General features: G+C 40.9%; 1 protein-coding gene across 2 annotated transcripts in view; it reads right to left on the reverse strand.

Moving 5' to 3' along the window:
- Nucleotides 1-14,040, reverse strand: part of alk (ALK receptor tyrosine kinase) — a 252,256-nt gene that overhangs the window by 35,263 nt on the left and 202,953 nt on the right. For both annotated transcript variants that reach the window (XM_077538429.1, XM_077538428.1), the window contains exons 9-12: nucleotides 10,185-10,313; nucleotides 8,041-8,144; nucleotides 4,376-4,548; nucleotides 3,185-3,303 (exon numbers count right to left, since the gene is read on the reverse strand). In XM_077538429.1, coding sequence (XP_077394555.1) covers nucleotides 3,185-3,303; nucleotides 4,376-4,548; nucleotides 8,041-8,144; nucleotides 10,185-10,313 — 525 coding nt within the window. The remainder of the gene's footprint in view (nucleotides 1-3,184; nucleotides 3,304-4,375; nucleotides 4,549-8,040; nucleotides 8,145-10,184; nucleotides 10,314-14,040) is intronic.

Raw genomic sequence — 14,040 nt, forward strand, 5'->3', positions numbered from 1 at the left:
AGCAAGCAGGTTGACGGAGTAACATGAACCAGAGGCCATGAAACAGCCGACGCAACTGTCAGTATTCATTAGGAGGGTGCCGGAAGCTACCTGAAGCCCTCCACAAGCCACAAATGTTCCAGTCAAACATTAATGGGGAATAACTGTGTGTCATGGAGCATCTCTAGGAATAAGCATCACTGTTGTCGCTATGCCATCCTAATATACCGTTTTCTCACATATTAGGAAACATACAATTGATCTCCATATTTTTTCCTCATTCCTCTTTCAAAAAGAACATATGTGCATCTTCAGCATCTCTCATCAACTGCTTGGACTGACGGGCAATAACATGTGACAGAGTGAACTGTAGATGCTCTGAATTAAGAGCTTGCCATCTGGAAAGTGAGCAAAGTGTAGATAGATCTTCCTGCAGTGCTGCCAATCCAGAGGCCATAAAGCACAAATTGGAGTGCAAATACATATCTCCTAGAAAATGTCATCTCTTTAAATAAAGGGCCTGTGACTCAATAAGCCAGTGTTGACAAAGGGTGATCGTGTATCTCCTGCACTCTAGGCCAAACACAATATAAGCCCTCATTCACACACCATATCCAAGGCTTTGTTTTGATATATGATCACAGCTTTTGACAGTTATCGTTTTCCTCAATTATTTGAATCACTATCAAACTTAATTTAATATTAAAACCGAAGTTATTTGAAGTAATTGAAGGCGGTTGATATTATTTCTGCTTGTGTCGTGTTCCATGCCTGCAGGCTGTGTTCTCAGTTGACTTGTTGTAATTCCAGTTTGAGCCTGACCTGCGGTGGCGCCCACGAGACTCTGCACAGCTGCTGCTCATCAGCAATTATGTATTGTGTATTTAAGGCCCCGTTCACACGAAAGCCCGTTTCATTGTATTCGCACAAGTTTCTTACTGTTTGGGCAGTTCGTCCACACGGCGGCTCGGTTTGAAACCGATCACTTTTGAAACCGGGCTCCACAGTGGGAAGATTTCAATGGCATGGAAATGGCATAGGAGTTGTCTCACCCTTTAATCAACTTTAATGTTGAACTCCATCAAGCTGATTGATGTTGGCTCTAAAACATTGTTTAGTCGTTCATCTGATTGGAAAATTGAAGGCTGTACCAGCAAGCAGGTGTCACCAAGTTTGCATAAAACATTTGAATGATCTGCACGTGCGCGTTCCTTGTTAATTAGTGCCGTGTGCATTGGTTATATTTTGTAATTTGGAAATCAATTGAGATACATGAGATGCCACAAATAATTGATGTGTATTTTGGTGTTTACTTATTCTTAGTAAATCCACTGATCACCTTAACCTGGTGGCCTTATCTATATTCAGTGCAGAGGTGCTGCGGCATTCTTATTCATGTCACATATCAAACACGTCTTCAGGAAGGCAGAGACGGCGGAGTCTTGCACTCTTAACCTTTTGTTCTCCAGCCAGACGGAGATGTCATCTTACTGAAATTCAGAGTTGATAAAGACAGTCAAAAAGACCGAAAGCACACCGCTGGCTTGCTTGTGCTTGTGCTGTAACTCTGCCCGGCTTATTGTCTGTCACTTCCAAAGCTAATTTCTTGTATTTGCTGAGCTATTATTTATCCCTATTGAACAACTTGTGTGATGTTAGTTCATTATTGGCTCTTAATTCCTTTTTCCTGTGAATGTTTTATGTGCAGCATTCTCTAATTTAACTTTTTGACTTATTTTAAAAATGACTGATGCTAAACATACATGCTGCTATTTTCTGTGATTAGCAAGAATTTTAATGATACTAACCTGTTGAAAACAGGACAAAGATTAAGATAGTTTCCATCTCTCACAATCTTGAACCTTTGCGCACTGACCGAGACAGATACCATTTCATTTTAGGGTAAACAGGAGCACGGTTTATACAGATTGGTGTTCCGTGGGCATGAACTGTATATAATTCATCAACGTGCGCACGGTGGTACATAGAAAATTGTCTGGTATGGACATGTCCTTAACCTAACTTATGTGCTCAACTTTTAAGAAAGGACATTTCTCCGCATTTATTCGTGAATGAGGCCCAATGTCCTGATCAGGTCCTGGGTCTTGCCTGGGGCCTTCTCTGGAGGACATTCCCGGGAACACGTTAACAGGGCTGCGAGAATGCGGAGGAGCAGCAGCTGCGTGCCTCTTCCTGCATGAGCAAGCTTCTCACCATTTCCCTATAAGAGCCTGGACCTCATTTCAACCACTTGTGTCTGTGATCTTATTCTTCCAGTCACTACCTACAACTTGTGACGGCAGGAACATAAATTGACCAGTAGAGATTGTGTTGCCTTTTGGCTCAGCTCCATTTTTATGACAGGCAGATGCACAGTCTGCATGACTACAGATGGGAAGCTGATTCACTCGTCAATCTTCCACTGCATTCTTCCAAGACACTACGAAGCTACTTGAACTTCACTACTTGGGGAACGTTCTCATCACAGACCTGGAGAGGCCAACTGAGGACAACGGTCTCAGTATATCAGATTTGGAGATGCTGATTCTCACCCCAGCTGCAATACACTTGCTGTTCCGATGAGTTGACGATCACAGCTGGCCCTAGATATTCCAGTTTTGGCACATGTACGTCGTCATCCACTCTGCACCACCCAACTGATCCCGCCTCCCCCCGGGCCATAATCATAGCAAGTTTTCTGGGGGAAACTTTGAATTCTGTCCACAGCCCATATGAGGGGGGGGGGGTCTAATAAACCCATCGTTGCACCCATACAGGACTCCGAGGAACACAGTCAAACACTTTTTCTAAGTCCATAAAGCACATTGATGGAGACTGGTTGGGTGAACACACACGCACACCCTTCAGAATCACAAATACGTTGTAATCCACAATTGTATTTTTTTCTATTTTCCAAATGAGTCCATCAAGCAATTATATCTCTGTTGCTTAGACTAGTCTTTTATTTTGATGGAAGCATTCATTGCACTCGTCTCCAGCTGATTTAATTGGATAACAACGAATAAAGCCTGTAAAACATTATCATCTTGAATACTATGCTCAAACCGGATAATCAAACTTTTGGAATTAGGTCACACTGAGCCTTAAATAAAGCAAAAAAAAAAAAAGTGCATTCTGTAATGACCAATGTATTTTACATGAAATGGTCAAATAACAACAACAACAACAACAAACTATTACTCACAAGCCAGGAAGCAATTCATACTGAAAGAGATGTTGTCAAGTAAGATAAGGGAGCCCAGCCCAGGTCCAGGTCCAGGTCCAGGTCCAGGTCCATCTTCTGAACCGAAAAGAAGCCAGAACCTGCGGAAGGGCAGCAGACCTTAAAAAAAATATAACTTGTAAAAGATTTGACACCTCCCGCTTGAATAGAGGCAAAAGGGGAATGTATGTACATTTTAATTTATTAAGTAACAATTAATTTGGACATACATATTTATTTAAACATGGATCTGATTGCTTGAGTGTCTGTGGGTTAGCGTGACTGTGGATAAATATAGCTGAAATACTTGCGCAATGTTAGATTTTTTTTTTATTTGAAATGTCGACATTAAACATAACATCAATTCTCTGAAAGGCATTTCATTCAGTCTTTTTTCATATCAATTACCTTCTTGATAATCCGACTGACTGGCTGTATTTGGGTGTTCGTGCCATCGGTATTGTTCTGACTGCGGTCAGCACTTTGGGATGTACTTAAGCTCTACAAAAGGTCACCTCGCAAAAACTAGAAGGTTCACCTGGTGGTTACGAACATGACATTCTAATTTAGAACACAAGCACCACTGACTACATAACCCAAGAATAAAAAATTAATCACTCTCAGTGGAGCAGGATTATCCGAGCTCGAGCGGCAGCGAAACCACCAGTCAGGCAAAGAAAGATGAAATGCTTTATGTGGTTTTCTTCTTTCCTTTCTTCTGTCGGTTTAGCTTTAATTGATCTAATCTTTGAGGGGAAATCAGGGACATAGCTAATTGTAAGGCAGAAGATGGAGCGTTGAGTATTGATTTCAACAATTTATCACAGACAAGGAAAATAAAAGGGAAGGCAGGATTTTTTTTTTTGTACACATAGCACATCCATTGTTGGAATATGTGCACTGTCGTCTCTCTGGGATTCATTAATTTCATGTAGTTAAGAGAAAATGGAATAAAATGCTTTCAATATACATTCACGAGAGAAATATAGACTAAAATAATCACATTGGTCCAGTGGTCAATTTCCGAATAGGAACCTAAGTAGTAGCTCATGTGACGTACAGGTACAATGGAACTTCATGACTGCTTCGATCTAAAAAACGAATCTGATGCCTTAAGAATGGTTCGGACACTGTCTTGCGATAATCACTGAGTGACACTGGCGAGTGTCGTACCAGTCAGCCAGCCCATAAAGTGGAACTGTGATGAATTTCCAGCCTCTCTCAGACGTTGAGACGCTGGCAGAGTGCCACAGTTGGCGGTGGTCCTTGGCGCCCGTGCTGTTCTCTGCTATCCACAAAGACAGCGTCCCATTCTGTGCGCCTCCAGAACACATCCAGAACCGCACCTGTGGCAAATATACAATACAGTCAAACAATGATTGACACATGGCATCAATAATAAGCTTTGTGATATTTACAGTACCACAATGAATGTGGCTTCTTGATCCTCATTCTCAAACGGAACAATTTCCAGAGATTGAAACAGAACCGACAAAACTAGGAAGATTGTTTCAGCCACTTGTAGCTGTGAGACACGTCCTTTTAGCCACTAGCCAGACCTTGTTGACCAAGGTTGAGGGTGGGAACGAAGATTGCCTTTTCACCAAGCTTTCACTTCACGACAGCAGTCCCATACAGTGACCTCATCACGTCTGATGTCGCCCTAATCCCTGCGTCACTCTCCCCATACATTCTTCCCTTTCCTCGAAACAAGCGCCCGAGATCCCTGAACTCCAACACCCGAGGCAGGACATCGTTCAGAACCTTGAGGACACAATGCATCCTCTAATGGCTGAGAAGCACACGGTCTCTTTTAAAAGTGATTTGCATGTAGATTCTTTGCCAGTGGCTGCAAACTGTCTCAGCCGTTGTTGAAGGTCACAACTTGATGAGGCCATCAGCACCACAACATCAAAAAATAGCAGAACTAGAAATCCTCGACATCCTGGCTGCAAGTTATTGCTGGTGATGTGAACCAAACGTCTTCTGAAATTATGCATGGTCGGAATAGCCAGTAGTAGTAGTTATATGTTGTGTTTATGTTTATGTGAGAAATTAGAGTTCATGAAATATTTGTTAAAGTCACGTGACCCATATGCACGTATCTTATAACTAATGGCAGATTAGGAATTCTTGTTTTTCATTCTCTTTCCAGCAATACATGTTTTGTGAAGATTGACCCAGTCGTTCCTGGGAGATAAGGGTTCAAAGGAAAGTGACCATGCCTTTTTTGCAAAAAAAATAAATAAATCAGCGGGCCGTTGCTCCCAAATCCCCGTTCCCATTGTCCTAAAAGTTGAGATTTAATTTTGTACCATCAACAAGTACAGCAAGTTTAATTAAAATCAAAGTCTGCTTGGTTAAAATGTTCACATTTGTTGAGCGATTTGGCATGGGACGACCCCTTGCAGTCTCAAATCCTCGTGTGGATAAAAGACTTCCACAAGTGGCTAGTGACACAAGACGCCTTGACAAGAATCGGAATAAGGGAACAAAGGGAGGAAGTACAACAAACAGAATGATTAAAAACAAAAACAAGTAATGAAGACCTGAAGGAAAAGGCTGATTGGCTGACGCTAAAGGGCATAATTGATGAGCGTACGTCAAACTAATGACGAAATGAGCAGCATGGGACTCACAAACATAAAGTTCAGAACTTAGAGAAAGAGCACAAGATTAATATTCTCCAAGTGCCAAAACCAACAAATAGTAAATATGATCAATACAAACATAGTCCAGTCCATAAACAGAAGATTCATTTAAAATGAACGGTATGACTGTTAAACATCAAACTCTAAATCAATTACGGTAAGTTTGAATTTAGACTCCAACAGAACTTGAAGCACAGCTCACCAATTCTACGACAGGACAGAAAGAGCCTGTTCTTAAAGAATTGCGCTTTTGATTAGGCGTTTCATTTTTCACCCTTTTTTCTTTTAAAGAAGTGAGTGTTTACCTCAGGCAGTTACAATTTAAAAAGAGATGGTTGTATGTAATTGTAAAAATGAAGAAGAAGGGGAAAAAAACGAACACAAATATGACAGTTGGCCACTCACATTCATGCCAAGTGACTGAGTAAGGCACATTTTAGACCATCTGGAAAAACAACAGACCTCAATTTGACCATTCAAACTACTATAAAATCAAAGATACACACAAATGATCTTGCTCAATAATGTCTTGTTTAGAAAAATGGTGAATGCCACATTATACTTGAAAAATGTGTACTTTAAGTACAACTATATCGAATGAGGTCCAATGTTTTTATATAAACCAGCCAAATAAAAGGTGGACATAAAGCTCGAACAACAACAAGCAGCTCTTAATGATTCCGAGATGAACAGAATTCAACCAGGAGTCTCATTGGGCTTGTTTTGCATCAACACCACTCCTGCATGCTTCTCCGCAAATGAATCTAATTTTGTTGTTTCCTGAAGGGATATGGTCAAACTAATCTGGCCTGAAAACACGCAGGGCGTAACACAAATTAAAGCCCAGGAAGTAAACAGCTCGAAAGCTTGCCAACAAGCATGGGCTGCTAGCTAGCGTGTCCCTCAACAGCATTTGATTAAAGCCAAGCACATCATTCTTCTTTCACCATTTCACTGGTTTAATTCTGATAAGCGTGACACACAGAGGCAGCATAACCACAAAAGTCAACACGACATCTTTATGTCAAGCACTTACTTATCCATTACAGCTTGAGGTGCTTATCATCCTTTGTGAAAACAGATGGCGACTTGAAAATGCACGATTGTGGACAGTGGACATCGGGCACGACATGAAAGTGAGCCGTCCTAATACCCAAAATGAAAATTGTGAATGTAGATGTCCGGGAGCACACGGGCCAGAATGAACAGCGCCAAGGCAGTGTTTAGAAAAGGGATTTAGTGTCTTAATCTGGAATCGTGCTTAATCTTTGGCTCGGTGTCAAGAGACTGTGGAAAATCTGTGATGGCGCAGCACTGCCGATACAGCTGTCCACAAAAGTGCTGCCTCTTAATCACTGTGGAAGAGAAACGCGGTTCTTCGCTCATGTATTGGTTTGCCTTCTGATTTGTATTTTGTAGCAAGCCGGAATTCTCTTCAGGCTTAGTTCTTGGCCGCCTTTGCAAGTTCTTGCATGACTTTAGTACCATCTCCTCATGCCTTTGAGAACTCTCATCACCTCTTTCCAATGTAAAAAGTTCACATGCGCCAGCCCATGGGAGGCAACCACACAATTGCACAAGCACAATTGAGACTTCAGGGATCTAAACTCTTCATCTTCATTCTCTAGCAGCATCACGAGTATCATTTCATTTCATGCGTAGGTTGGCAGAAGCGGCTTTTCATTGACAAGGTCATCGTTGCTGTCGACACCGGACTCTTCTTTCCTCCTTTAGACACAATCATTTTACCTTGGTAAAATTCAGTCTGCGCGTTTTTTCACCAACAACAATTTCCAGGGTAATTAAATTCCCCAGGGGACATCCAAGTACTATGTCAGGAGCTGAGCCAGGCTGGAACTTTGAGGGGGTGTGCTGCAATGACCAAGGCTGATTGATTGGTCACATTTGGGGGGGTAGTTTATGGCCTTGGCATTAAATAATTGCCATGGCGATGAGGCTACTCTTCCCCCCCTCGCTTTGTTTCATGTTCCTGAATTGAATTGAACTTCCTGAATTTGTCATAAAAATGCAGAAGAATCTCCACTCTGTGGCGTCCCAGTCGTAGCCACACCCAAACTATTGCAGACACCGATGTGTAATGTGATGTGTATTGCACACAAGTTTGAAGGCACGAGCGGAGCTCCGCCGTAACGCAAAGACTTCAAAATCATTTGATGATGTGCTCACCGTGCATGGAGAGTTTCTTAAAGGAGGCGGAAAGAGAGGACTCCGTAGTAGAGCTGATCGATGTTGGCCTTTCAACTGGTTCCCCTCCATACTGAGTGTTGCACCTTTTTAACAAAAAACACATCCATTACTATACAGTGCAAAGCATCAATCATGAAACATGTCAAAGTCAAAAATGGGCCTCATAGCCTTAGTGCAGTGGTTCTTAAATGAACTTGGAGTGGATCAAACATCAGGTTCGGTGAGTCAGTCTCAAGGGTTCGGCGGAGGTCAAGACACGACGACATTGTTCAAATGATTTGTGATGATAGCCGTCGTTGGCCGCGGGTGATTAAGCTACATTGCTTTTGGTGCACTTGTGATGATACGTCATGTGACTTCATGACATGGTGGGTTTGACCCATAACGTATCAAACAAATTCAAAACAATAAATAACTTCAATACAGAAGTAACATTATTCAGAATCGTCACTGAAAGTTACTATATGACACCAAGCTTGGCATGAAATTTGAACACTCCTTCCATAATTTCAGCAATGTAAATATCAGATAACAAAAACAAGCCTCAGCAAAACCGGGATTGCAAAAGTTCATCAACTGTGCACGAATTGCACTTGAATAAACTGAATTTTGGATCCGTTATCTCCGCTGAGACTCGACGAGAGATCGAGAGATCACTTCTGACATCGGAGTTATTGCTTATTTCACATTCCATTGGACCCAGCAGTTAAAGATGTGTTCCAAGTTCTGCAGTATTCTGCTCCTCTTTAATGAAGTATCTAAGCCCAGTTTCCATCACACAGTTCAGTTCACTGACTGGTTACATTCAATATGTTTACATGTACTGTATAGTTAGAACAACAACAACAGCGCAACTAAAGGCATGCTTGCACAAAGCAATTATTTTTGATGTGCTTCATCCCACTTGACATCTAAAGTCCAGCATTTTTGGCTATTGTGAGTGTTTTGATGCATACACTCATTTTTGGCTACACTTGAGAGAGCTGGCATGACTGGTCATAAACAGATGTGTGGAACATAAACGTGTCATATCATTAATGTCATGCAATTGTGTCTTGCCAGTTAATAATGATAACTATCACCTTGTATCAGAAATCTGCAACTAGAAATACACATGGTCATGCATGAGTAAACGCCCACACAGCTTGCACTTATTAATGTGATGGCTCGTCTTCATTTATTCATAACTGGTCACTACCTGGTCACATGTTTACCTGTCATGATTCCTGGAATCTCTACTGTGACCACTTATTAATGTGAACAGTCACTGTGCATAATAGAACATGCAAATGGACAATTGTGTACGGATAGTAAATCCAACAAAGTGTGCCATTGTACAGTAGGGGTACAAGATTATGAGCTGTTGGAAGCCAACTCTCGTCTAAAGCCGTTTTCAGCATCGCAGTATCGAGCTTTTTACTGCTTGACCTGCTGTATTATGCAAATAATCCATTATGCAACAGCGTTCCATATGAAGACAGACAGCATACTGCACTTCATTCTTCCTCGTCTACGTTTTTTTTTTTTTGGAGTTCTTCTTCCCAGTCAGTCCTTGTGGAAAGAGCTATGAAGCCGATTATTCACATGTCTCCTTTTTGACACAGCCTGACTCGCTATTGATGCTTTGCCACTGGCAAAAACAATTTATGCGGCACTATTGCGAGTCCTTCGTCAGTTAGTGCTCCGAGTTTGCCAAAATGATAACTTCCTTTAGACGCGTTAAACCACTGTGGTTTGCTCAATGCTTGGGCAGATTCATTAATGCCAATTATGGTTACATTTCTAAAAAAATGACCACACTTTTCCTGATGCACTCAATCCTCTTTATCAGTTTTCACTTCTTCTTCTTATAATAATAATAATGATAATAATAATTTGATTTCATTTATTATTACTATTTTAATGATTAGATGTTATTTAAAGACCTATCCCAATATAGCATTTGCAAGATATGAATAGTACTCAGTTGCTAAAATGACTAATACAGCTCCAAAAAGCCACCTCAGGCTTAAATGTTCAAAAACAAACTCCAACTGATCTCAGCTATTCAATTGGAATAATGGCTTTAAACTACAGACTGGGAAAAAAAAAAAAAAAAAAACGCATCATGGTGTCTGGCCCACCTGAGGATGGGCAGTTCTGTCTCGCAGCCTTGGCTGAAGACGGGAGTCTTCTCCAGGGGACGCCCGTCATTGACTGCCAACTGCACTCGTCTTCTTCAAAAGAGCAGTAGCTGCCATTCAGGAAGCGGCCTGGTGAGACACAGTAGAGAGAATATAGAAGGGCAAGAGAGCAAAGATAATAATAATAAGCTGAGCTGTATATAATGAGTAGACAGGCCCAGTAGGCAGGAGGAGGAAAGAGCATTGTCACAGAGGGGGCGGAGACTTGCGAGCATCATCTTGCGACTCATCGCGTTTGGTGAAATTTCGGGTGGATGTGTAAACGGCTCGAGAAAAAGAAGTGGCAAATTGAAAAGGAGATCGCGAAAGAGTGAGGAGGGAGACTCGAGGGGAAATGAGGGTGCTCCGTGCGCTTCGGGCTTGCCGATCAAGTGAACGGCGTGTGCCTCTGAAGCATTTTCGGCAGCTTACTAGCGGGAAATTGGAGCGACCCGAGCAGCCCATCAAACGCATCCCTCTGGAACGGCAAGAGGAGGCGAACGTGTGGTCGGTCGCGCCTCATTTCCACAATGCCATCATGGAAAAGTGCAAACTCGTTTATTTCTAACAAGATTTTTTCCTCCCTTGTTTGTCTAAGTAATTGACTGACTGCATAAATCAAATACAACTTAAGATAGGGCAAATATTGTAAAAGCAATTGTCAAATTGATTTTATTTTGGATTGTATTTTTTGCTCCATCTTCAGATAACCGAGTGGGGAAGTGAATGCATGACGAGGCGAAGAAGCTGACTCAGACTCTTACTAAGGTGCTCTAATGTGAAGAAAGAAAACAGAAGCATACATTTACATTTACTACATTAATGCTGACATTTTGCTTTTTCAAACCCAGGTATGACTCCAGGCTTTTGTTTCCAGCTTTGGTATTTCCGTTGTTATGTTCTCTTCCCTTTGATTTTTTTTTTCCTTTCTCAGAAGTTTGATGTTCCTATAATACTGAGCAACTGTAAGTGGCCATTACCTGTAAGAATGTGTTGTGTTGTGATGAAAGTGGAGTTGAAGATATAGCATCATCAAGAAACTGACCTGTGCAAGATCATAGTGCTGCTCTTAAGAAACAGAACGCACAAAGAAAATACACTTTCCCTCAAAGACTCTAGCTTGAATTCTGGATAACAACATAAAGTCGCTCTCATTGTGACTGAGCAAAGCTTTACAACACAACCATATTATTATTAACATTGTTCATTCAAAATCTCTCTGACAAGCAATTACAGCAGGTATGGCGACATCCGGTCCTCAAGGGCCCGAGCTGGTTTTGGATATTCACCTTCTTCAACACAGCTGATTTATGATCAGCCAATCAGATGTGATGGTTGCTTGCTGTACAAACTCACCTGAATCTTTTCCAATCCAATCGTTCGCTTTTCCTGCCTACTTCACTCTGGATTGCTGAATGAAAATCACCTTCAGTAAATGTCATCCACTTCACTGCCAAAATACATTTTCGACAAAAATTCCCAACAGAGTCATCTTGCAGTACTATGTATGTAATATTATTTTCTGTTTTAGCATGCACAGATGAATATCCATGTAAGTGTTTACATGTCAATTCACAACTGGAACATTGTAAATTCTGTAGAGTACATTTTATTCGAAACAGAATCTATTTGGTCCCACTCTAAACAGAGTAAAATTTACACTTGGAAGAGAGTCAAATATTCACTCAAAGTAATTTTAGTGTGTAGGAGAAAATTTCCAATTTTTGTCCTCCTTCTGTTGTAGTCAGAGCATCAATTTCCTTCCCCTTCATTTAGTCCACATCGATACTCACAGAGGGTTACTGCCGGAGTCAAAATGTGATTGCATATTAGTTGGTTACACCACGACGATCTAAAATTACCACATCAGTCGTTTCTTTTCATCATTCATTTCTTTGACCTCACATTCAGACATCACAGTGCAAAATCACCTTCAGCTCAGAATAAATGCTTTCAAAATGAACATCTTTCTATTTTAGTATGTCAGATAAATTCTTGTGATGTTCTAACTTAATCGACAAAAGGTCGATCATCATCTTTTCGCCTTAAGATGTGTTAACTCCTTGCCGAAGTTTTCTGGTGTGCATGTGAGACTGCGCTTCTTTCTTTGAACCTTTCAAACCAGATTTTCAACTGGTGGGTCACAAGTTATGCAAAGTCAGCTATGGGCAACATGTCAGGAATAACATCACTGAATGTAGTTAAGTATAGGAAGTAAACGTATTCCAAATGAAGTGAGTGCTTGGAATTGTTATATCGTTTGCATTTATTTGTTAACTTGAAACTCAAGTTATTGGACCTCAAGATATTGGGTGCAAAGAGCAGATGTTGTTATAGTGACTCAATTCAGTGGAAAGTGGCACACAACAATGCTCGTTTTTGTTCCAACTTAAATGTATCCCTCACAATATATTTACTCAATTGTCTGGCAGTTGATGCAATATGCTAACGATAAGCGAATAATAGTTTGCTGATCATTGGCGAGATTGGAAGTGCATCACGGGGCTGGTGCTTGCATTCCAATCCAATTCGTTCTTATAAATAACATCATTCTTCATCGATACATAAGCAGATTCTTCAGATGACTTGTCACGGTTCGGAAGTATTCATTTTCTTCACCTTATTTACAGCTCAGCACACAGAAAACATGATCTCCATCTATCTTTGTGTATGTAATATCATCCAAACAACTATCTATGGACTCATTTTTCAGGGTGCCCCAAGGGTTCAGACTGAGATACCACAGGCAGATAAACCAGAGCCTTCAGAATGACATGTCAAACATATTCCGAAAACTCAACCTCTGAAAAAATAATACATTCATGAGTATTTTTGCTGCTTTGTATTGTGTTGTAATGATTTCAATTCTTTCCACATTCTGCATTCCTTGAAAATGTGGTTGTAATAGCAGATATTTTTCAATGGTCTTTATTTGGCCACTGGACATTTGTGATTTTTATTCAGTTGAAATATGTACTTTATAAATACATTGAGAAATGTCTTGCTCAATGTCTACTAAATGTTATTTTCATGACTTGCTCCCCCTGCTGTCCAGGCAGGAGGACTCTTCTTCCACTTTGTGCACCGCCGTTCAGACATTACATCAGCGAACAATTTCTGCTGATTTAATTGTGCACTTATATTTTTTAACGAGTAACTAACACAGTTGTGATACATGTACTTGGGCAACAGTAAAAATTTAAGCTAGCAGAAATATCAATAGTATTTCTACTACTTAAGTAGTAGAAGTGTTTGTACATCTGCATAGATTTTCAGTCATCCATGTGATGGTCATCGGCAAAGATTGAAATGTTCGTTGAGTCAAGTCTCATTCACCATTAACCCAAAAAGGCTTCTTCACTTCTGCAGTCTCCCTATTTATGCTTCTGGTGATTGTGCCCCCCCTTTGGGTGGCCCCAATAGGGTGTTGTTGACCCGTGTGTGGCTGCTGAACGACCATTCAGCATACCAAGCAATCGTTCACATGCCTGGCGGCTCATTGTTGGCCACTCTCCCGTGGAATGAGACAATCTTTATGGAGGAGATGCGAGGCCCTCATTATGACAGGGAAAATCTTCTCCTCTATTTAGAGACACATGAATTATTATTATTATTTTTTTGTATTCGGTGCAATTTTGCTAAAATTATTAATGATTGATAATTGTAGCCAGGTCCTTAACACAAGTTCTGAATTAATAGCATTTCTAACATTATTGGCTGCCAACCAGTTCCGGGTGGACCCCGCCTACTGCCCGAAGCCGGCTGGGATAGGCTCCAGCACTGGTGTTATTAAAAGCTATTTTGCTATTATTTATTT

The sequence above is a fragment of the Festucalex cinctus genome, chromosome 12 (assembly GCF_051991245.1).
Source record: "Festucalex cinctus isolate MCC-2025b chromosome 12, RoL_Fcin_1.0, whole genome shotgun sequence".
Classification (NCBI taxonomy): domain Eukaryota; kingdom Metazoa; phylum Chordata; class Actinopteri; order Syngnathiformes; family Syngnathidae; genus Festucalex; species Festucalex cinctus.